Below are 25,054 nucleotides of genomic sequence, written 5' to 3'. Positions count from 1 at the left end.
GGGTTAGAAGCACCCTAGAGAGCTGGGGGGTCCTGGCAGGGTGCAGACCACCCATGGGCATGCACCGAGGAGTAGGTGGCCCCGGTGCTGAGCTCCAGGAGGGTCTGACCCACCCTCCCTGAGCCCCTCAGGTGCTCCGGGAGAACCTGCCAGGGCTGAGCAGGGAACCCTGCACCTTCCAGAGAGCAGCAGGATCTTGGGAAGCTGGTGGCACTGCCCAGAGCATCCCAAGGGAGCGGGAAGTCACCCAGCACCAGGCGGCAGGGAGCACCCGAGCTCCGCAGGGAAAGAGGAGAGACTTTCTCCCGAGCTCAGCCCGTGACCCGTGAGCAGCCGGGGTTGGACTCCGGGCTGCGGGTCCTTCATCGGAGGCGGCCAAGCGACAAGCCCTTCTGCACAGCGCATGCTGGCAAGGTGTTTGCTCAAAGGTGTTTATTCAAAAAGTCGTCTCCTCCAGAAACATCAAAGGAAAATAATCGCCCAGGTCTTAAATGGCCTTTCTCCAGCTGACCCAGAAACACGGATCAAGAGCTGTTCTCATCCTTTAATTGAGAAGTTGGTGACTTTGAGTCTTTTTATTAAAGAGCTTTGGTGAATTCGCAGATTAAGGGCACAACCGGCCGCTGGGATCATCCAACCTGATTCCCCGCATACCGCGGCCGGAGCAACCTCTCCCCGCAGCCCCCCGCTCCCTGGGGATCCCTCGCTTTGCCCTGCTGCGGAGTCAAAACCGGACTAAAACCAGAACCACGCTGGAAACCAGGAGGGCCCCAACCTGCCTGCAGAGAAACAACCCATTTCTAGGATTTTTTTTCCCGCTTCGGATGCTGGAAGGAACTGGCAGGGCTGGGGGTGGGGGTCAGAGGGACATGTGCCCCCTCCCCGTCCCTGCAGGTCACCTCTGCCTCCCCATCTGCCCATCGTCCCACGCCAGGGGATGATGCTCTCCGGCAGCACCATGAAATCAGGGGTGTTTTCGGAGGGGAGGGCTGGCACAAGGCACCCCCCCTTCCCTGCAGGGCTGTGGGAAGGGGCTACACGGCCGCTGCTGGAGCGGGGCTTCCCCGGGCGGCTGCCAGAAAACAGGGAAAAACGAGGCTAAAGAGGAGACGGCACATTCCTCAACGTACTATTTCTGCCTGCTGCGGATTATCGTGTTTCAAGCTAAGGAAAACAGAAGGGGGGGATGCTACTACAAATGCCTGAGAGAGAGAGAGGAGAGCAGAGAAGGAGCCGCGCTTTCCCCTCCAGCGAGCAAAGCCAGGCAGGAGAAATCCCCAGCCCCGCTGAGTCCCAGGGGCACAGATGGAGCAGAAAACAACCCCAGCCCCTGCCCGGCAGCCTCCAGGGAGGGATTAAAACCCCCCACGCTGCCCATCTGGGTTGGTGTTTGTGCCCGATGATGCCAGGCCTGGCCGCAAAGCAGCGGCGTGCATGGGTGTGCACACACACACGCACACACGCGTGTGCACACGCAGCTCGTGGCACGGCGAGCCACGGCCGGTGGACGGGGTGATGCTGGTGCATCTTCCCCATGGCAGGGAGAAGCCGGGGTGGGGGGGACATGGCTGCCAGCACCCTGGCAACAGCCGGCACGCGGTCCAGTGGCTTCATCCCGGCAGCGCCAGGCATGGAGCTCACCCTCCTGCCTGCTCCTGCCCGTCCCTCCTCTCCCTCGTCCCTCCTCTTCCTCATCCCCACCAGCCCAGCGGCTGCTCCCGCTGGTTTCTATGGGAACTCGGCAGGAAAACACGGTTTCTAGCAAGGCCAGCCCCAGCGCCGGCAGCCCAAACCCAGGCAGCAAGCGGCCCCGTCACCATGTTTGCCTCAGGGGCCACTGTGCCTGGCCTTGCCCGGGAGGGCAGGGACCCCTGGCCACAGCCCCTCTCCCCAAGGGGACAGCCAGGGATGTGGGCAGGGTGATGGGGTGCTCGGAGCCAGGATGGCACTGGTGGTCTGGTGCAGTGGGATGGGTGCCGTGGCCCGCCGGGCTCCCCAGTGTGGGCTGGAGGGGCTGGGGTTGCTCCCCCAAGGCAGGTTCCAGCCAAAGCAGCCGGAGGGGACAGGCTTTGGGATCACCATGTGATTTTTAGCAGACGCTCAAGAATTTTAATACCTCGGCCACCCCATCTCCGCGAGTCCTAATCCCGGCTCTGGCTCCCCGAGGGGCTGGCTTGGGGTGGGCAACTGGGCCAGGGGTCCCTTGGCCATGACTCCTGCCAGGCGGAGGAGGGAAGGGGGCTCCCCCGGGGCCATGCAGGGAAGGGTTGTCCTCTCACGGTGGGACAAGAGAGACCAGTGCAGAGCGGAGCAGGACAGGAGCTCTCCTTCCCAATGAGGAAATGCTGGGAATGTTCAGGGGAAAGGAACCAGAGGGGCTGCAAGCACAGACACAGTGTGTGCACGCGTGTGCACACGCATGTGCATGGCTGTGCACCACAGGACGAGCCATACTGGGAGTGACGGTGCGGCAAGCAGTGGTCCCAGCTCTGCCCTGCGCTCAGCCCGGGGGATGCACAGTGGGATGCAGAGCGGGATGCACAGCGGGATGCAGACGCTCTTGACGTGGAGAAGTGGGAGAAACCAACGGGTGCTGCTGGTTCCCGTCTGCAGAGCAGCACGCAGCGCCGCAAACAGCCTCGCCTGCCTGGAAGGACACCTCCCCCAGCAAATGCCACCCTGGTCCCCTCCGTGCCCGGTCCCTGCACCCCTCCACACCCCGGGATGGCCACGCAGTCCCTTCCCGCCGCGGCTTCCCTCCCGCCTCCCCGCACGGAGGGATTACACAGCTGCTCCAGCAGCCATCTGGAGGGGGGGGAGCCGGCCCCCCGCACCCAAGGGACCGCGGCACACGTCACGGGCAGGGTGGCAGGGCCGGGCGGAACGGATCGAACTGTGGACGCAGGGACTCGGCCCTCCCACACCACAGCACAGCCCTGGGAGGATGGCAAAGACCCTGCAAAGGGGTGATGGAGGGGCTGGACCTCCCTCCGCAGAGGGGCACCGCGGCTGGAGCTGGGGTCCCCACCGAGTCCCGGGAGGGGGGGGGAATGGCACAGGGCGGCCGGTCCAGCCCCTTCCGCTGGGGTTTAATAGACTTGTGGCGTATTTAACATGCCCCATCATGTGATGAATCAGACCCTGTTCCTTCAGATCTCACAGCGGCGCAACAAAGCTGCGATTGACGGCTCAGGGAAGCGGCTGCGGCTCGCACGCTGTCTCCGGCACTGCCAGACACCTCGATGCAAGGGGGGGGCCAAGCAAGAACAGCATCTCGCAGGCGACACGCATCCCCAAGGCGGTTCGCCCTTGCTCTCTGCCGAGGAGGAGGAGGAGGAGGAGGAGGAGGAGGCTGGCTCCCTGGATAACAAGCAGGCAGAGAGGAGGGAGCTGTGAAGCCCAGGGAAGTGCTCGGGTCCCCGGGAAGCGCCAGACGGTATCTCGGGCTCCATCCATCACAGCCCGTCCTGGCTGCGACCTCAGCAAAGCGCCCAGCCACAGGGACCAGCCCCACATGCAGGGCTGGGGGGGGTCTGGCCCATCTCAGCCCCCAGCCACAATCACGGCGGGGTTTGGGGGTGCTAAGCCAGGGCTCCAGAAGCCAGGTCTCTCCTGAAGGCTCGGTGCTACCCGCCTGTGCACAGAGTGGGGTCCAAGCCCGGGGGATCCCAGCCCGCAGCTGTGGGGTCCGAGGACACAAGCCAGCGCGGAGCACACAAACACACTGGGGGGACAGCTCTGGGGGTCCCCACGCCTCACCGAAATCACCGCAGGAGGGGCAGGGGGTGCAGGGGGAGCCTGGCCCCCAGCCCCTTGGGATGTGCTGGCCTCCGCAGCGCACCCTGCTCCGGCCACGGCAAACCCCGGGGGGGCTTTGACCGCCCCCCCGGCTGGGGCGCAGGTCTCCCTCACCCTCCCCCGAGAAAACAGCCCCTGCACGGCTCGCTCGCCCCCCCGCCTGCCCCACGGCACACGTCCCCGATGCGGGGGGGGATGCTCTGCCGCCCCGCATCGCCCGGGAAGGAGGAAGAGGAGGAGGAAGGGAGCCGCGCTGGGGGCACTCACCGTGCGGGGCGGGCATCGTCCGGGTCCCCCCCGCTGCCTACGGGCGCAGCATCCTCCCGGCCAGCCCCAGCCCGAGCCGGAGCCGCAGCCCGAGCCCCAGCCGGAGCCGGAGCTGGAGCCGGAGCTGGGCATGCTCGGGGGCCGCCGAGCGGCACGTGATGCCGGGCTGGCACCGAGCACGGCGGGGGGGCCGCCCCCGCCCCGCCGCCCCCCCGCGCTGTCACCCCCGGCATCACCCCGGGGGTGGGGGGGTAACGCACCGTCCTCCTCCAGCATCGTCTGGGGGGAGCCGCCTCCGTAGTGCCCCCCCAGCAGCACTTGGACGGGGGGCTGGACCACACTGCCCCCCTGATACCCCTGTGCATCCCTGGGGGAGCAGCCCGGACCGTGCTCTCCCCTGCGCCTCAGTATTGGGGGGACAGCCCGGACCACGCTCCCCCCTGCATCCTTTAGGGGTTGCAGCCTGGACTGCGCTCCCCCCTGCACCCCAGCATCAGGGGGGCAGCCCGGACCGTGCTCCCCCCTGCATCCCGCATCTGTTGGGGTGGAGGAGCCCATCAGTTCCCAGCCAGGCCCAATGAAGCCCACCCAGCAGGTCAGGCAGCACCCCCAGGCTCTGCACCCCCCAGGCTCTGCACCCCAGGGAGAGCCACTCACATGGGAGAGGATGCAGCACCCAGAGAACGGGCAGCAAAACATCTCAACAACCACAGCTTGTTCTCTGGAGCACAAAGGCCACCGCTTGGTCCGTGCCGAGGGCCGGCGATGGCTCGGGCAGGGCTGGCAGGACCCTTCCCCAGCCCTGCACAGGCCCCCAGCCCCGGCCCGGTAGCGGGGTGACTCCCAGGCTGCAGAGCCGGGCGCTCGCGGAGGCGCTGGGGAGCTGCAAACTGCAGCCCTACAGCAATGGCACCGTGCCCCGATCCATGGCACTGCCCTACTTCTGTCTGTCAGAGCTGCTGGGACCCTGCCTGCGCCCGGCTGGAGGCTCAGACCCTGCAGGGACCCTTCCTTCTCCTCCTCCTCTTCCTCCTCCTCCTCCTCCAAGCTGGCATGGGGAGAGACACAGGCTCTCCGGGAAGAAAAAACTGGCAGCTGCCCTTGATCCTATAATCCCCCATTAGCCACACGGCATTAGGAGCTGTGGAGGGGGTTGGCTTTCACTGGATGCTCTGCATCCTGCATCTCTGCCTCCTTGCCCCCCCCAGCAATGGCGAGATCCTCCCTCCCCTCCCTCCCTGCCAGCCCACAGCAGAGGGACCCTCACACCCCCAAAAATTACACGCTGTGCCTGGCAGTCGTTCCCTCTCCAAGGTCACTGTCCCCAGCCATTCCCCTGCTCCACAGCCACTGGGGACCCTCTGGGGGGGGTCTGCACCCCACTGCCCTCCTGCCGCCCAGGAGAGCTGAAAAGCAGCCCAGGAAGCCCATAAGCAACTGGGGAGCTGCGGTGCTTTCAGGGACACCCCCCCCAGCCTAGCCAGGCAGCCCTAAGCAGCAGGAGGGAAGGGTACAGCTGTGTGTGCTCCCCAGGGAGGTTGGGGGGCGGTTGTTCCCTATCCCCTCGCACGGACAAGAGGTGCCCGGTGCCTGCATCGGCTCCCGGCTCCATCTCAACCCCAAGGCGCAGAGACAGGGGCACCTTTTCTTCTGCCGGCAGAGAGCTGGAGGCAGGAATGGGGTGGAAAAGAGCCCTTTTAGTAGCGATGCTTCCCCGCAGGAGCACCCAGCCGGGCCACGGGGCTGGGTGCTGCCCTCCGGCACCCCGGGCTGGCACTGGTGGGAGGGTGGCCAGCATCGCGCAGAGCCAGCGGGTCCCTTGCCCGCAGCTGGGCCCTGCACACGTGTGCAGCAACGTGCAGGGCATGCACCGCTGTGCCAGCCTCAATGCCACCTTGTGGGTGCTGTCGCAAAGGCAGGAGCCAGCGCAGCCCGCCACAGCCAGGGCTGGATTTGGGGAGCAGCTCCCGGTCGGAGACCCCCCCACCTCCAGCCCTGACCCTCTCCCGCCTCAGTTGCGGTGCTCCCAAATGGAAGGGGGCACAGGGAACCATGAGCACGGATAATACCACGCAGCAACGGGCGGCTGCGGGGGGAAGCCACGCAGGAGCATCGCAGACGTGCTGCAGGCAGCAGCTCCAACCTGACCGGGAGGTTTGCCACCCACTCCCGGCGACGTCTGTGGCTGCGCGACTCCAGCACGGGGCTGATTCAAGGACACCTTGGCTCTGCTCGACAGATTAGACCGGCTAATCCTGGCGCTTTGCTCCAGCCCACCTTGGGATCTTTGCTCTCGCCGGGTTTACTGCCGTCTGAGCAAACAGAGGAACCTCCCCGCGCGCCAGATAGGGACGGGCACAAAGATCCCGACCGAAACACCCTCACCCAGCAGGACCCGGAGCCCCGTGCGAGGTGAGACGGCGGCAGCCCTGCAGCTCAGCCTGTCTAGACACCAGCATCACCCTGCCGGGGTCCCAGTTCCTGGACTGGAGGCAGGGACAGGGGCAAGAGGCGATGGGAAACCACCCGCCGGGATGAACCAGGGCTCTCGGAGCAACACCTCGGGCCAGATTCCGCACCGAGTTACGCTCCTGTTGCCTTCGCCCCAGCTCTGCAGTGCGTGCCCCAAGGGGTGTGTGCCCCCGGGGACCCTCTGCACCACTGAGCTCCCTCCCACAAGGGCTGGGCGCTGCAAGGCCCTGGAGAAAGTCCCCACTGAGCTCCGGGGGACCTGTCCCCAAGGGATGATGCAGGGCGGGGGGCTGGCTGGCTCGCCCACGCCACCCGGGAGCTGCCAGAGCCCTCAGAAGAGATATTTGCATCTGAAACGGTAACTTGGCACAGGAGCTGCTTTGTGCGCAGGGATGGGGCGAGATTCACCTGTCCCAGCAGCTCCAGTTGCAGGATCCAGGCGTAGGGGACCGCCCAGAGCTGGGTCTGGTCCCTGCTAATCACTTACAGGGGCTGCCACGGCCACGCAGGGATGGGTACACAGAATCACAGAATCACAGAATGGTTAGAGTTGGAGGGGACCTTAGAGATCATCGAGTTCCAACCCTCCTGCCATGGGCAGGGACACCTCCACTAGAGCAGGTTGCTCAAAGCCCCATCCAGCCTGGCCTTAAACACTTCCAGGGATGGGGCATCCACAACTTCCCCGGGCAACCTGTTCCAGTGCCTCACCACTCTCACAGGAAAGAATTTCCTCCTAATATCTAATCTAAATCTCCCCTCTTCCAATTTAAAACCATTACCCCTCGTCCTGTCACTACACTTCCTGACAAAGACTCCCTCTCCGGCTCTCCTGTAGCTCCTTTCAGGTATTGGAAGGCTGCTATGAGGTCTCCCTGGAGCCTTCTCCTCTCCAGCCTGGCCTCGGGATGGGCTTTAGCCCTCTGCCAAAGCTCAGGTATGCCAGGCTCACTCACCGCAGCATCCAAGCAGCCCCTGGGACGTGGCCCTACAAATGCCTACCAAACCCCACATGCTGCTTTTTCCCTTTCCAGTGGAAGCTCCGGGTTCATTCATCTGCTGGGACTGTGGGACCCATCACAGCGACGGCCACAGCAGTGTGGGACAAGCCATCGTGGGACCCATCACAGCCATGGCCACAGCAGCATGGGACGAGCCACCGCAGGGCCACGGCACCCACCCAAACCTCGGCACACACTAGCAGCACGGTCCTGGCCCCATCCTCTAGCAACCACTGTTCTCCAAAGCCTCCCAAATCACATCTTTACTGCCCTGGTCCTCCACCGGGCTGGATTACAACAACCCGCGCTGCACTCGCATGGATTTTGGCAGCGGCTGCCTCTGGGCAGAGACAAGCCCAGGGAGAAGCATCCTCAGGGTGCAACGGCCCTGGGCGAGCGGGAGGGTGAAGCTTCTCCCCTCAGCCCCTTCTCACTTACTTGATGAAGTAGAAGCCCCCGTGCAGCGTGGTGTCCACCTCCCAGCCTCGGGGCAGCCCTGGAAGGACAGGGCAGAAGCAGCGGTCACCTTCCATCGCCCCCACACACAGCCCCTGCCCTCCCCACCAGTGTCCTGCTGTGGACTGGGCTGTTGCCTGAAGGACCTGCTGCCGGACAGTTGGCAATGCCTGGTCTTGTGGGGGGCTTCACCAGGAGGTAACCATGGAGCAGACCCCCCCTCCTTGCACCCCGGAGCACTAGAGAAGGGCAGGAGCTCATGGTCAGGGAGCCATGGGATGATTGTGGCCCTCACGGGGTGCAGCATCCTTCCATGTTCAAGTCTTATACACTCAAACTGCATTTTTAAAGCAGCTTGTGTGCCCCCCTCATCAGTGACAGGTCTCAGAGACCACAGGGAGCCTCTCTGCCGAAGGGGACTCCTAAAAGCCCCCTGAGAACATCTGTCCAGCGAGAAACCCCAGGTCCCAGAGATGCAGCATCACCTCACGCGTCATTCGAAGTCCCCCCAACCCTCCCCAGCTGCAAGGCAGCTCCTGCTCGCACAACTTTTTGGGGTCTCCACAGCATTTCTGCAGGATTTCACTCCACACCTCCAAATTCTGACCAGTGTCCGGGGAGGGCAGAGAGCAAACGCCGAGCCCCATCCCTTACCGGCGCAGGAGAAGTGCCCGCTCTGGATGGAGTATCCCGTGCCGGGGTGCACCCAGCTCGTGGTCTTGGTCTCATCACTGTGAAAGACAAGGAGAGGGGCTGTCAGCACCCGGGGAGGCGGGGGGGAGGTCTAGGGAACCCCTTCCCACCACTGGGGAAGGGTCCTTGCAACACAGGTGACTTTTCCAGCCAAAGGAATGAAAAGGAGGGGATTTTCAGGAAAGAGGGGAACAGCATCCATCAGGCTGGGACAGTGATGAGCCCCGAGGAGAGAGAAGAGGGGGGAAAGGAGAGATGGCCACGTGTGACAGAAAAACAGCCAGACGCAGAGGCTTGCAGCAAGGGGTACCCCTTGTTCCCAACCCAGACTAGGCCCCCCCCACACTTTGTAGCCCCCCCCCCGCCACACAGCCGGCTTCCCCAGCGCCCCATCTTAAACCCCATCCCCGCAGCAGCCCCTGCTCCGGCCAGGCAGGACCGTACTTGATGAAGAAGACGCGGCCGTCCCCGCAGACGCCGTAGGTCCACCTGCCCGGCAGGTCCAGCCAGTCGATGTCATCCGCCATGGGGACGGCGGCGGGGGTGGGAGATGTGGGGCGCAGAAGCAGCCCCACGCCGCACAGAGGGACGGCACCCGGCTCGGGAAACGCCAAACCACTCCCGGTCCCGTCTCGTCCCGTCCCGTTCCCCCCCCGCCAGGAGCAAACACTTGCTCAGCTCAGACCTTCCACCCAGACTCTGTTTGCTGCAAATAACCAACCGAGGAGGGAGGGAAAGGAAAAAAAAAAAAAAAATCCCAACCAAACCCATCAACTTAACCCCCTCGGAGCCGAGCTGCCACCCCGCCTGCCAGCCGGGGTTCAGAGGGCATCCTCCCAGCACGGCTCTCCGAATGACTCTTCGGGGCTAGCCCGTCACTGCTTCCTCCACTGCCTACTCGGCGTAATTACCGTCAATTAACTCAGGGGTGAGTAATTATGGAGTTGTTACTTCCCTCTCCTTTTCATTTTAAACAATGTCAAATTCTTCTCCCCCGTCTGATCTCGCAGCCAAGCCGAGGCAGTATGTAGGGCACCCTGATGATTATCTGCGGTGCTTTTCGGAGCTACCCAATGGGTATTTTCTCTCTGCTTGTTCTTAGCCGTCAATTAAATGTCTTTTAAGGGGAAAGGTGGGGCTGGGAGGCACCTGGGCTGGGCAACAGTGAAGGAGGCAGTTGGTCTCATGTCCCAGCGGTGCCTTTGCAAAGCTCCTCGTGGCACAAGGGGACAGATGCCGATTCAGGAGAGGCTTGAGAGGCGGAAAGGAAGGAGCCGGTCCCCAAAGCAGGGAGGAAAGGGCTTGCCCTGCCGAGCTGAGGCACAATCCCCACATCAGAGCAGTTCCCTGCCAGGATTTGGGGAAACCAGTTCACCCGAAGCCTCGGGGAAGGCTCTTCCTATAGTTCTTTGAATGACTGGGTGGGAAAAACATGTCTGGTTAGTGCCAGCGAGCCTGTGGGGAGAGCATCCGATGGGACCCCGGCACGGCAGGAAGTGATGCCACGGTCCTGGGCATCAGTTCACCTGGGGATGCTCCATTTCATGGGAGAAACGCTTGGACGCAAACTGCGGGCCAAGCTCGTGTCCTGCTCAGACCCCCCTGCCTGTGGCCCCGGGGGGGCTCGGAGCACGGCTCGCCAGCGTTACGTTATGCATCAGCTTTCTGAAAAATTGGGCTTTTTGCCCAGGTTTGGGCAAAACAGGGATAGCGTTACCCCGAGGCCGCCCGCCCGCCCCAGTTAGGTTACGGTCACGCCGGAGCGGCCGGGGAGTTGCCACCTTTATCACGTTACCATCTGTGACCCCGGCTGCCGAGCTAAACGTCAATCACCGCCCGATTAACCACCGCCCGATTAACTACCACGGGAACTCCCCGCGGCTCTGATGCCGCAGTGCACCCTGAGATTGGGGAGGTGACGGTGTGACCCCAGGATTGAGGAGGTGACGGTGCGACCCCGAGACTGGGGAGGTGATGGGGTGACCCTGAGAGAGGCAGCTCCGCTTCCCCAGCCTCTGCATCCACGCGGGGTCTGCAGGAGGGAGCCAAACCACAGCGATGAAATCCCGGGGCTTAATTAATATTTGTGGCCAAACCTCGGGAGCGCATGAGCAGCTCGGGCTGGTGGTGCTTCAACCCAGGGAAATTCAACCTGGGAGCCAGGACATGCCATTCCTCACCGAAAACAGGCGTCTGTGCACAAAGCTGCCACATTTAACTGTTTCCATCGTGGGTTTTTTGGGGGGGAAAAGCCCCAGTAGCCAGCCCTGGCCGAGAGATGGCTTGTGGCACGTGCTGGCTCAAGGCAGAAATAGTTTTATAAAGTCAAACGTGGCGAGAGGTCTGTTCCTAAGCTGCCTTAATCCTATTTCAGCGCTGGGGGAGGCGCCGCAGGGATAACCATGGCACTGTGGGGAACACCGGGTCGTCCCGGCCTCCCTGTCCCTGCAGCCGCTCACAGACGGGGGGTTCTTTATGGGAAGCAGCCCCTCGCCCGAGTCACGGCTCGCACATGGGGTTAGTTCTCAGCACAAAGGTTTCGGGAGCCAGGTCTGTGAGCAGCTCCGGGCACCGCTCCTGAGACGATGCCGCCATCTCCCCATCGTACAGCTTTCAGGGCTGAGCTCTCAAAACCGCTTCCGATTTATTGATAGAGACATGAAATAGAAACCTTAAGAGAAGCAGAAGCGACCGAGCCCACCCTGCAGTCCCAGGAGCTCACTGGGCATGGCCCTCACCTTCCAGCCCAGGGCAAAACCTCTCCCATTACTGCAGGGTTATTCTCCCAGGTGCCTGGAGGGTTTGAGGGATCAGGGTCCGTGCCAGATAACCTCATCTGATCCTAAAGGATTTCCTTCCTTCTCTAGTAACCCCCGTGCCCCTGACCATGAATATTCTCAGGGTCCCCCTCTCTTCTCCCCGGCAGTCACAGGGGACCGACTCATCTCCAGAAAGGAGAAGGAGCTGGTGCAGCCCCCAGGGTAAATAACGCTGAGGTTCTTGGAGGACTTTGTAGGACCTTCAGCCAAGAATCCCAAGCAGCTCCAGGCTCTCTCCTGCCAGGTAAATAAATCAGCTTTTATTGCTTTCCACAAGAGAATTTTTTCTCCCCCTATTTCTTTATATCTTAATCCAATGGAAATTCAAAGGGGAAATACCAGTGGGGCTTTTTGTTTTCATTTAGTTTAAAATCCTTTTAGAAGCTCCTCGTTCACAACCACCCAGGGTAGGAAGGAAGGGGAGGGCAAGCGGGCACACACCGAGATTTTCTTTGCAAAAACACCCCTATTCGGTGTTTCTACTGCCGGTCCCAGGGGGGTTTCCCACAGCATTGGGCACGGCCACCTCTGCCCTGTGCTCTGTGTCCTTCCATTAGCGGGGACACGGAAGGATGGGGAAACCACCGGTCTCCCACAGGACCTTCCTGAAAGCAGAAACTCACCAGTGGGGAAATGGGTTTGTGCCGGGATTGGGCACAGGGAGGAGATGGAGAAGCTACAGCAAAAACCAGCCCCAGCACAACAGGCATCTGGAGATGCCACTGGCAACCCCAGGGGCACCAGGTCACCCTTGTGTGTGAGATGCCGGTTTGGGCAGAAGGATTTCACTTCCCAGTGTGTCAGGAGCTGCCCGGGACCACGGTCCCCATGGAGCAGCCACCTCCTCCTGCATCCACACAGCACCGAGCCTTCGCTCCGAGCCACGGTGGGACCACGCGGAGAACAAAAGGCAAAGGGAGTGAAACACGCGGAAAAAGGGCTGTGCCCGGGGGAGCAGCAGCGTGACACGGGCTCTGCGGTGGCTTAGTTGTGGTCACAGAGGACGTCTGTCCCCGGCTGCTGCCTGACACCCGGCTCCCAGCCCATCCTGGGTGACCTGTCCCGCCGGGGAAGGCGAAGGAAGGCTGAGGAAGGTTCTTGCACGGAGCCCTGGTGGGTCAGGTGTTAGGAATGCGACAAAACTGGGCGTTTCTGCACAGAAAGGGAGGGTTATTGCGTTTGTCCCGCATTCGCCCAACCCGCCCTGATGCTTGTTCCGGAGCAAGGAGGCACAGCACCTTCGGGCCACTGCGGAAGGGTGGGTGGGAGGGGGTTCCAAAGGGACCCACTCGGCCAGAAGTGCCCTGTGGGGTGGTGGTGGCCCCCGGCAGCGTTGCCGGCTGCGATTCCCGCGCTGCCATACGGTTCTGGCACCATCTCCTGGACAAAAGCTTCCTCAGAAACAAGAGCAAAAATGCAGTTGCAGAGCGAGTCGGCCAAGGGCTTCTACCAGGGCCAACCTGATGCACCCCGAGATGCGTCCAGCTCTGGAGTCCTCAGCACAGGAAGGACATGGACCTGTTGGAGAGGGTCCAGAGGAGGCCATGGAGATGCTGCAAGGGCTGGAGCCCCTCTGCTGCGAGGACAGGCTGAGAGAGTTGGAGCCTGGAGAAGAGAAGGCTCCGGGGAGACCTTAGAGCCCCCAAAGGGGCTCCAGAAAAGCTGGGGAGGGACTCTTGATCAGGGAGGGGAGCCACAGGAGGAGGGGGAAGGGTTTGACACTGAAAGAGGGGAGATGGAGATGAGATGTGGGGAAGAACTTCTTTGCTGTGAGGGTGGTGAGACCCTGGCCCAGGTTGCCCGGAGGAGCTGTGGCTGCCCCATCCCTGGAGGGGTTCAAGGCCAGGTTGGAGGGGGCTTGGAGCAACCTGGTGTGGTGGGAGGTGTCCCTGCCCAGGGCCGGGGATGGTCTTTAAGGTCCCTTCCAACCCAAACCATTCTATGATTCTATAATGCACACTGTGTCCCCTCCCCGACTGTCACCAGACAACAGTCTGCCCCCCATAAGTTCAAGCTGGCATCTCCTCCTCCGCTTTACTCCACACGAAGCCCATCCAACCACCCGAAGTCCCCACCTGGGAGCCAGGCTGGGGACACGGTGGCCATCGCACCACCGGGCTTTGCAATCGGGGGGGGGACAGGGAGGAGAGCACTGCTCCCTCTTGGCTTTCCCAGCTCGAGACCAGAGACCAATAACCACAAGTGAAAGAGTTGCTAAGCAAAAGAGGAAAAAAAAAAAAAAAAAAGCTAATTGCTTCGTATTCTTTATGTCTGGTTGTAAACTGCTTGTAATTTGATAGACGGTGCCAGGGAACGCCGCTGCCGGGAGCGGTGGTGGGTGCTGCTGCTCCGTGGAGCCCAGACGCCCAGATTGCGAGCAGATGTTTAACAGCCCCTTTTATCACCGATCTCCGTCACACCGGGCACAGCAACCCACTGCTCCCCCAGTGTCACCCCGGGAACTCCGAACCCTTGTACTGGCTCGTTACCATCGCTCCCAACAGCCGGCAGGGAGGGAGGCATGGAAAGGTGCCAGCAAAACATCCCTCAAGCTCCACGAGGCAAATCTTTTTAACCTTCTCCTGGCTTCCCCTTCGCCAGAATCCCTGCTTCGCCTCAGATCCGGCCCAAATTACCTCTGAGTATCCGAAACATCAAGCCTAAAATAAGAAGCAGGGTGCGGGAGAAGGGGGAAAGGTGCCGAATCCAAATGTCCCTGCTGGGTCTTTGTTTCTTCTCAGCACAAAGTCCCCGCCAGAGACCTGGGACCGTGTCCCAGCCACAGCCCTGTGCGTGCTGAAGGGCTGCAGCTCCGAGCTATTCTCCGTTCTTCCCAAGGTGCTGGGTCTCAGGATGACTGGGAAGGAAGGAGACGACATTTCCCATGGCAAGGAGCAGGTTCAAGTCCAGGCTGCCGGGGTGGGATACCCCAAAATGTGCATTCCTACAGGCGGGGGGGTTTGTTGGATTGTTATTTCTTTCCTGCGAGAAGCAACACACCTAGAGATTGCAAGAGGAAGAAGGGAGAAGGCTCTTCACTCTCCCAAAATGCCACAGGCCATCCGGAAAACAACAGACAGGCGAGGAGAGTGATGAGAATTGTGTCCAGCTTTGGAGTCCTCAGCACGGGAAGGACATGGAGCTGTTGGAGCGGGTCCAGCAGAGAGCCAGGAAAATGCTGGGAGGGCTGGAGCCCCTCTGCTGTGAGGACAGGCTGAGAGAGTTGGGGGGGTTCATCCTGGAGAAGAGAAGGCTCCGGGAAGACCTTAGAGCCCCTTCCAGTCCCTAAAGGGGCTCCAGGAAAGCTGGGGAGGGACTCTGGATCAGGGAGGGGAGCCATAGGAGGAGGGGGAAGGGTTTGACACTGAAAGAGGGGAGATGGAGATGAGATGTGGGGAAGAAATCCTTTGCTGTGAGGGTGGTGGGAGCCTGGCCCAGGTTGCCCAGAGAAGCTGTGGCTGCCCCATCCCTGGAGGGGTTCAAGGCCAGGTTGGAGGGGGCTTGGAGCAACCTGGTCTGGTGGGAGGTGTCCCTGCCCAGGGCAGGGGGTGGCACTGGGTGGGCTTCAAGGTCCCTCCCAACGCAAACCATTCTGTGACTCTACGAATATCTGATGTGCTCCTATAGCTGGGGTGGCTACAGAGCAGCCAGTGCTTTATTGCCACCAGCCTTATGGCCAGCATCGGCGGGGGGGGGGCAGGGGGACACTAATGGGCTCTAACACTTCATACCCTCACAACTAACGGGCAGAGTTGTGCCAAGGTTCCATTTCCCCACCAGCACCAAACACGCTGAACTAAACCTCGGATTACACCCGAGTTACAACCCGTGGGGTCGGGAAGCAGCGGGCTCCCCCCGGGAGCCACAGTCACATCGTGACTCAGGCGTCATCGACGCCTTCTCCCGCCTCCCAGTTTCAGAAGAAACTTGCTTTTGTGGGACCAGACCAGCTCCGCAGCACCATTAATTTGCAAAGGGCGTTTCAGCGGCCGCAGTCAGTAGCGACTGCAGAAATAGCAGCTTATTTACTCCCCACGTGCTTTGCTGACAAACAAGTTCTTAAGCCCCGTGGAGAAGACAGAGCCACCAGAGCAAGAACAATTCCCCTCTCACACAGATAAATCGTCAACTAAACTCCAACTGCAGACCCCAGTGCCCAGAGAATAAAGAAATCCCAGCAGGATTTCCACATTCCAGATGGCATCTGGATGCGCTGCCGGAGACAGAGAAGCTTTTATTTTAGCACAGTTATTTCTTTAAGCTATCTCACCGAATAAAGAGAAATTATAATGATGATGTTTGTTTTGTTTTTTTTTTTTTTTACTGAATCAAGAGAAATTACTATGTTCATTTCTAAGGCAGATTTTGGAGGCAGCAGAACAGGTGAATGCAACTAAAAATTAACGCCCATGTTTCATCAACCACTGGAGTTCGTAATTAGGATGTTCAGCTTTGTTCGCCGTTTTAAACAGGGTATTGCAGGAAATTCAGTGTTTTTCCGTCTCTAGTCCAGCAGTTTTCTACCCATTACACTCTGACAGATTCAAATACCACACGGTGGAGTTTTAGAGATGCCCAGAGGAGGTGCAGGCACGGGGTGAGACACGGCTCGTGCTGCAGGACAGGAGCAAACAGCCCATCCCACCACCACGGTTGCCAGCTCCAAGCAGCGCTTTTCTTTAAGGCATAAACTAAACAACCGATAACTCCAAAGCTCTCCCCAAAACGTCGCTCTGGAAGAGGCCTGACCAACCTCATGGCCCTTGAACCCATTCCAGAGACTCCTAACGCCACGACCATGTCGCATGCGGTGACATTGTCACCGGTGTCACCGCTCCAGAGGAAGCTCGTCAGCAGGGGTTTGGCCAGGGCCCAAACCCTCACATCCAGCTCCACTCCCCAGTCACCCGCTGGAAACCCCTGGAAAATTTGATTTATGCCTGCAAAACACTTTGGGATACGAAGCCCAGGTCTTGTCGCTGCCCTGGTCTCCCAGCTTCCTTCATCCCACCCAGCAAAGACCCCCCCCCACCAGCTGAAGGCATGACCCCCTGGGAGCTCCCGCCAGGCATTGGGGCTCCACGATCGTGGAAAACTCTGCCAAAATTCTGGTATTCCCTGATCTAAAAACCACAGAGTGATAGACACAGCTTTATACACCAAAACAAAAATAAAAAAAAAAATTCCTTCATTAAAAATAATTACACTGGATAATGCTGTGCAGGATGGAGCGTCACTGGGCAGTGCCACCTTCCCAGCTCCTTGAACATTTTAAACACGAAACATGTATTCCCAGCTCCTTAAACATTTTACTCCAGTTCATTAAAACAAACAAGGAAATAAATCATTCTCTGCATTACAGGCCGACACTACGCGGCCAGAACACAGGGAAGCGTTTTGGCTCTTCTCTGAAGAAATATCAGGTGTCACTTCTACTCACCAGGTGACACCTCAGACTTATTTCAGTGCAAAACCTGAAAATACCTCAAAAAAACCCAACCAAACCCTGAAATACCTCCAAACCCATCACTATTTCTACTTAAAATGGTGCTGAGCAGCAAGAAAACTAAACCGAATCTCCATGCTCGGCTTCAATTAGCACAAAAAACCATTAACGTCCCTGCGCACACCAAGCCAACACCTCATTTGAATAGAACTAATTACACTTGGACGCTTTGTATCTTAGTTTAAAAGCTTCATCAGTGCAAGGAGCCCTTTCGGAAGGGAATTCACAGGGCTGTGTCTGCTTTTAAATTACCGTAACTCCTCCAAAACACCAAAGGTGACAAAAAAAATATTTAATAATCTCATAAAGCTAAACACACGCGCACAAATCGCGCTTCTGCAGGGTTACCTGATGTCTCCTGGAAGTTCCTTCGAAGAAAAACAACTTGGCAAAATTATCTTGCAAATCTCTTTATTACAATTTACAGATTAGTTCTGAATAGTTTTTATTATGTACAGAAATATAACTTTAGATATAAAAACCCAACAAACTCGACACAAATCAATTAAAATCTGTATAAAGCCAATGTTGAAGGTTTTTCTAACTTCCTCTAAATTATACAAAAATAAAATCTGATAATTACAGTTTTGATTTAAAGTTCAACAAGTGTTGTTTGTCTCACTCAAAGCACAGACACGTACACAGTCGGAATGACCATTTTAAGGTACGTTTAGAGGGAAAATGGGAACGACCAAGCTTAGCTCGCAGCAAAGGTGATGAATTTACTGTTAGTTTTCTGTCACCTTAAACTGGATACTTGGAAAACACGAGGTGGAAAAAGCTTACCCAAGCAGGTACCTTCCAGTGGGAATCAGCAGCGTTAGAACACAGCGCTTCACACACTGCAGGTGGGAAAAAAAAAGCAATTTCTCAACTGTTAGAAGTGCTTTGGAAGCGGTTTTTAATCTAGTTTCCACCCAGTTTGTCAATTCTGGTTGTTTCCAGCTGTAGCCTTTTCCAAGCTTCCGCAAACAGCAGATGGGTGTTTGCAGGTGTTAATTCACAAGCACCAGGGACCCGAGTGAGTTCTCCAGAGAAACTGAAGCACCAACAAGTTCTCCAAGACCAAAGAAATGAGGAGAATCATAGAAAAATATCTATAGTATATTTTACCAAGAGCAACGAACAGCATTTTTACTTATCAGTCACACCTGGACCATAAGTCAACAATTTTTCTGTAATTCTACATTTATCATCCTGCCTTTTTCCTAAACTAAAAAGCAGAGCAGCTGTTTATCAAGTAATACAGGAAAATGAACTCCTAAAAATTAGAAGTTATTTCACAGGATTTGAGAGCATCATTAGAATTAAAATTTCACAACTAAAATTTTGTAGGAAAGGCAAATCCAATCTTTTTTATGCCATAGGGATGAAAAATACCATCACTGCTTTGCTTCCATGTAGCCAGTCCGTAAGGCTGCTTGAATTTCAGCTGGATTTTAAGTTTACACGACAACTCTACTGTAGTTCAATGAACTTCCTAATTGTAGCACTTCTAACTTGTAGCACAGGGATTTTTAAATTCAAAGAACACACTTCACGCAGTAAGAATAAACTCAAACACTCTGAAATTTGAGACAGAATTAAAACAGCCAAAAAGAGAGCAGGATAAAGCAGAATATTCAGTAAAGCGCTGTGAAGCTCTTCGGTAATAATCTTTCGAATTAATAATTGAAGTCATTAATGAGATGACAAATCTGAAGTTTTTAGGTTTCTCCCTTAAAAAAAGGGAAACAATTCTAGTCTGAACCAAGCAGTAAACCATTTATTCACACAACTAAGTGCCAACAGGTAGGAACTCTTTACTGTTTGGTGTTTCTTCCACAGCATGACCTCGTACCTGCCTGGGTAACGGCCACACAACACCCATCAGGTCCAAACACGTATCCAAACGGTGCTGCTTTTTTATTTCTGACTGAAAATAACAATTAAACATTTTAAATTAGGAACATAAATAAGGAGTGTTTTCCTTTCACCTTCAACTTTCAGCCCCTGAACGTGAAATGTTCATTTTGTACCAGATAAACCAAAGTGCAGACACAGAAGTATTAATACTGGCTTTTGGTAAAGAACACAGCAACTTGTAGCCTTAGATTTCCATAAATCAAAGGTAATTCTCCTTAAAAGTACCAAAACAAACATATTGGATACAAGAAATATGTAGAATCCCCCACTTCATCTTCAAAAAGCAGAATCAATTAGGGCAAAGTCACTCTAAGATTAACAAGAATTAGGGCGCAGTTCCCTGTGCGTGGCCACCTAAATTCAAACTATCAGCCAGAGCCTCCACCATCCCTTGAAGCTTTAATTATTGACCGGGATGAGGCCTTTCGTTGCCCTGAAAGCAAAGAGGTTTGGTGCAGAAGCAGCCAACACCCTTTGGGACAGTACTGGGGAAAGGGATTTATTTAAATAAAGACAAAGGGCTCATAGTGCACCGGAGCTCCCCTGGCCCCCCCCCAGCGTGCCAGGCTGAAATACTAACACACCAAAGCACCACGGAAACACTCAAACATCAGATTACATGCAAAACTGGGATCTTAAAAGGAAGGAATAAACTGTTTTGCAGTGAACATTATTAGCTAACAAAATTTTGAGGCTTTTGTACAAGAAAATGGAGAAGCACAAAAAAGTAGCACATACCTCTAGAAACTTTAAATCAAAACTGCAATAACTAGGTTCTGAGCCCCATAAATATTTCCTTCAAAATAGGTTTTGCTTTTTTTCAAAGTGCAAAAAATCCAACTAAATAGTCACCACTTCTCCACACACGGCAGACAAGGCATTTTTGGAATGGATTTAACCTAAAGCAGTCTGTTTCTCAAGTGTTATTTAAAAAAGGAATGCAATTACCCCACCCTCACCCTCAATGATACTCAAAAGGTTTTGTCTGGATACCAAAAGGGGACACACGGGTATAGCTGTTGGCTGAATATCGAACTGGGAAAAAACAATTTGTTAAAATCCCACTTCTCTCCCCATTTCAAAATAGCACATGCAGCTGCCATGTCTTGTTTCGAAGATGCTCATCGGTGCGTAGGGTCACACAACTACCGGAATTTTTTAAGGTGCTAGAAGGGATCAACCCTCTTGTGAGTAGGTTTCTTGGAGTCTATTAAATACTCTCTGTCTATGCTCCCTTGTGAAGCAGTATCCGATGGCTTCCTCTGTTTCTTGGATCCGTTTCTGGAACCTGCATCCATCCCGTGCAAGCTCTTCCCAAGGGCCTTTACGATCCTCCTCACTGCTTATATAATACTCCGTAACTTTTTCAAGGAAAGTGACCTGGAAAAGAGGAGTCATTTAGTAAAACATTAGCCAAACAGTCATGCAAAAGGAGCTCAGTATTTATTTGCACATAAGATATATATATATTTTTTTAACAGAAGTTATTAAATGCCTAAACAAGCCTCCGATACGCTATGAGTTCATGCTAGGTCTCTGCACCACCAAGGCCAGAGTATCTGTCACCTCTCAGCTTCAAAATAACCATTTGCTGACTTCTCCCTCTACCAAAATTGCTCAAATTACTAGAGTTTCTAAACTGCTGTCCAAGAGGCCTCTTTAGGCTGATGGCAGATCACAGTGTTCCCTGTGAAATAACACACCCCCCTGGCATCAGCACAGGGTTATGACCTTACACAGACACAGCTCAAGCAGGTTACGCAGTGGGACGTGCCAGGACACTCACTTCGGGCAAGAAATACGCTACCGGCCAACATCGCTGATTACTGAAGCTCACATAATGAGAAAAGGAAGAATCACTGTTCTGTGGAATAAGTAATCGCGTGAGTCAGCCTGGACTTGAGCACCAGAAAAAGAAATCGCACTACGCTACATATAAGGAAGCGACACTCGTCACCAGGGACTGGAACAAACCCATCTATTCAGGGCTGGGATCAAATTCCAGTGTATTTTAAGTTCACGCAACAAAATGAAGTCAAAGTCATGGCACTTTAAAAAATACGTAGGAAAACTTTCACTCTTCGCTATTATTAAGAACTATTAGGCTATTTTAAGAAAACTTATAGGCTCAGGATGTAAACTTGACTGTATTTACATTATCACTAAAGATTTAAGTTCTTCTGTTACAGAGCGATAAGTGAAAACCAGACTGTTTCAGGCCCCTCCTGAATTTTTCCTTCAGCTGTACAAAAGGCACAGAACTGAAGCACCCACCAGCTCTCAGACTATGACTGATTCTGGAAGACAAACCACACACTGTCCTTACAGATGACTCCAGGGAATTTGCTGCAGGATGGCTACTTTTGAAGGTGAAACTTGGGGGGTACAAAACCCTTCCTGCTCCATCCCTATGTTTTATTAAGACAGAACCCTAATTTCACACCCAGTTCATGCTCACACAACGAGGAGCGTAGGGTGAAATGGCTTTTTGTGGTAGAGCCATCTTCCAATCTTCACAGAAAACATGAAGGTAACGTTAGAGAAGAGATGATCCAAGGCAATAATCACACTTGAGGATACAGAGTCACGAGAGACTGCGTGAAACAACCTCCAGAAGTCTCCCCATTCCAGGGCAGCATTCCCAAATCCCTTCTGACTCCCTGGGAAAGGCAGGTGCATCACACCCCACTCACCCTCACATAGGGTCAATGCATTTACTAACTCCTAAGTGAAACCAAACACTCCCAGGTTTTATGACTTTACAAACATGAATATTGCTGTTTGTTTGTTTGCACAATGCCAGAGAGGAAACAGCCTTGAGCAGGAGGAAGGACTTGAAGATTTCCTGGGAACGCCTCGGTCACTGCTGGGCAATCTCTGCTGTTTTGCAGCCAGGGCTAATTAAGTCTCTGCTCTGAAGCACACGGAGCTGTTACATCAGCCCATCCCTCTGTGAGTTCCTACCTTACATCCTTTTTACATCAGTCTAGGACACCCTTGGGCACAATTACTGGATTTTGTAACATCACGCTAAATATTGCGCCTACATCATCGTTCTTTCACCATGTCAGTAGATTACACAGAGTCAAACAATAAATTAAGTCAAAAAAATTACTACTAGTAAGTCTACATCCCTGACACGCAACAAGATTTTTAGGTCACAGCAGTAGGAACTACAGCAGGGCTCAGCAGGGCTTCCTCGCAGCGTTTCAGACAGATGCTCTCAGTTACAAAGGACCACTTGCAGAAACTGTTTGAGTATTTCCCATTTAAACTAAAATATAATAGTTTAGCCTATGCAAACCATCAAACGCCACTTGCCCAAGCAAAAACAGGGACGAAGTTACCTCCAAGTCAGGCTCTCGACTCAAGAAGCAAACAAATCTCTCCGCTGTAAGAATGTTAAAGCAAGCAATACACAATTTTTCTATTTTCTACACTAGTGTATCACCCTGGGACTTGATATCACAACTCCTACAAATATTTGCAGTATCAGGCAAGACTCTGAAGTTACACCCCTACATCTGTAGCATCGTAAAACTCATGAGAAGATGAATTTGTTTCTTACTCTTTACAAGAATCCTATTATTTGTATTAAACAGTTTTTTAATGCCCTAACTCCTCATAAGCACATTAAACTTCCAGTTTGTGCTCAAAAGCCCAGTTCCAGATTACATCCTTTTAACAAATGACTGTTAAATTATAATATTCTCTTAAATGGGAGTATTGCTGCACTCTCTATTGAAATGTCAGTGGCCTAGTGTAGCTTGTGTTAACCCACAAGATTTCTTCCTATTTCAAAAGACGTTTATAACTCAAACAGGCTTGTCACAAGTCCTAAAATGTTACGACACTTTGCATCTTGATTACACTATGCACACCCAAAGGTCCTAAAATATTTTATCAACATTGTTCATAACAGAAACAGGTACTTTCCAAAGGAAAAATTTACATCATGGTTCCCGTCCGTTTCTCTGATACCGAAAACTACATTACAATACAAATACAAAACAAAAACGAAAAAAGGAATTTAAAGAGATCATCTGCTCTGTGTCACTGAATTACGAAATCTTCCATCACGTGTGAAGGATGAGGCACAGTCACTTCACCCAAATAATTAGACCATAAGCTCATGGGGGCATGATCTGCCACCACTGTGGCTGGAATCCTGGCACAAGTGACCTCACCCACTCACGTACCACGTCATGCAACGTGGGTTTGTTGGTTCAGGTTAGTTTTTTTGTTTTTTAAGCATCCCCACAAGAAACAAAAGACATAAACGAAGTATATACCTTTTTCCGCTTGGTACTCCTACATTGCTCGGCACAAAGAATGCCCTGCTGCACAAAGTCAGTCACCCCACAGTTATGTTTTTCCAGCTGCACCCGACAGACAGTTAAGTGACTACGCTCAGCAACGACCAAGCTCGGCCTCTCTGCTCCTTTTAAACCAGATGTCCCTTTTTTCTCTGCTGTTTGAAAGGCTGCCTTGAAATTTAAAGGGTTATATGGATCATCTGAGGTACAGAACGAGTTCCAAAGTTTCAAGCTTTCTGCCTCATCCACGCTGCTACAGTCCCACTCGTCCTCCTCTTCAGAACTAGGGTGAGGAGATCCTGAGGACTGCTCTGCCCATGAAGAATCTTCCTCCTCCTCCTCCTCCTCAACATCCGACATATCTTTTCCCCGATCACTGGAAGATGTCTGAATGGTGGCTGTGAAGTTCTGAGGGTTGTAGGGATCCAAACTGTAGAAGGAATTCCAGAGATGAAGCCTTTCCCCGTCCTGGCTACCGGTGTCTGAATCAGAGGGGAGTCCTTCACTGTCAAACCCATCATCATCATCATCCCAGTCTTCCTCATCATCCGCACTCTCCTCCCCACTGGAAGCTCCCCCTATGATATAATCTATTAATTTATTTGCACAGGCAGGTCTGGCTGAAAATGGAAGGTTTTGCTCTATTTCAGAGTCCTCGTCATCCTCTTCAGCCAAGGCTTCTCCCTCAAATGCCCCCTTCTCAGCTGAACCCCTGATCCCCTCCTGCTCCAAGGGGCTACCTCCAGCTCGTCTCCCCGGCTCGCTCGGCTCCTCGGGCTGCTTTAACTCCCCGGTGTCGCACCGGTGGTTCCTCCGTCCCTCTACCTCTTCTTGACGAACGCCCTTGTGCTGCTGCTGCTCCTCCTCCAGGCTGTGATAGCCGTGGTCCGGCTCTGGCACGGCCAGGCCACCGCTCGCCAAATGCCACCGCTGGAGAAAAGCCAAGCGCTTGCTGCGGAGGAACTCAACCTCCGGCAAACCGCCGCGGGCAGGGCAGCCTCGCCAGGCCTCGGCGGGGACCTCGGCTCGCAGGGGCTGGGGCAGATGGTTCTTGCCGGAGGAGCCAGCCCGGCCCTGCTCCGAGCCCAGCACGTACCAGTCCACACGCCGTAAGGGGAAGGACACCAGGCTCCGCACCAGTCCGGATCCCCAGACACTCGCCGGTGGCTCCGTGCCGCCCTCTCCCCCCTTCTCCAGGGCCTCCTCCGGCCACGGCAGCGTCTCCTCGGCCCAGTCCAGCGAGGCGGCCGGCTCCGAGAGCAGCAGCAGCGGCGGCGGCGAGGGCTGGGGTCCCTTGGCGGGCGGCTGCCCGGCGGCAGGGCAGAGGGCACTGCTCAGCGCAGGGCCGGGCAGCAACCGCTGCAGCAAAGCGGGCAGCGGGGAGAGGAGCTGCGACATCAGCCGCAGCCAGGAGAAGGGCGGGCTCGCCTGGGGCGAGGCGCCGGCGGGGGCCGCGCTGGGCCCGGCCAGTTTGGGCCAGGCCGCGGCGAAGCCCAGCCGGGCCCGCCCCAGGCCGCGTTCCCGACCGCTGGGCTCCATGAGCGGCGGTGGTGGGCTGAGGAGACTCTTCAGCGTTCCCAGCGGTGCGGCGGGGCCTGCGGAGCGACGCTCCGTCGGGGGCCTGCGGGTCGGCGGTCGCGGGGGTCGGCGGGCGGCTTCCCTCGGGTAGCTGACTCCATCCTGTTGCGGGCTGTGGCACAAAATGGCGGCGCGGGGGCGAGAGCGGCGCCTCGACCCGCCCGCCGCCGGCGCGAGCCCCGAGGGGCGGGGCCTCCCCGAAGGCGCAGGCGCCCGCCCGCCCCCTCGACGTCACTCAGCGCC

At 55.8% G+C, this 25,054-nt stretch overlaps 1 protein-coding gene across 1 annotated transcript; it reads right to left on the bottom strand.

The window, feature by feature from the left end:
- Positions 1-17,408: 17,408 nt before the first annotated feature.
- PPP1R15B (protein phosphatase 1 regulatory subunit 15B) lies at positions 17,409-24,772 on the bottom strand. Its single transcript, XM_074163469.1, has 2 exons — positions 23,210-24,772; positions 17,409-20,297 (listed from the first exon to the last, which is right to left on the bottom strand). Exons 1-2 carry the CDS (start codon positions 24,770-24,772, stop codon positions 20,094-20,096), a joined length of 1,767 nt encoding a protein of 588 aa, XP_074019570.1. The 3' UTR covers positions 17,409-20,093.
- Between the last annotated feature and the right edge of the window lie 282 nt (positions 24,773-25,054).

This window comes from Numenius arquata, chromosome 24 (assembly GCF_964106895.1).
Source record: "Numenius arquata chromosome 24, bNumArq3.hap1.1, whole genome shotgun sequence".
NCBI lineage: Eukaryota > Metazoa > Chordata > Aves > Charadriiformes > Scolopacidae > Numenius > Numenius arquata.
This window is presented reverse-complemented; position numbering and strand designations above follow the sequence as displayed.

Excerpts from the sequence above, each read along its gene's own strand:
- PPP1R15B (XM_074163469.1), bottom strand. The coding sequence starts at position 24,772 with ATGGAGCCCAGCGGTCGGGAACGCGGCCTGGGGCGGGCCCGGCTGGGC. Across the intron at positions 20,298-23,209 it reads GGAGTACCAAGCGGAAAAAG|GTCACTTTCCTTGAAAAAGT; the intron begins GTATATACTTCG and ends CCTCTTTTCCAG.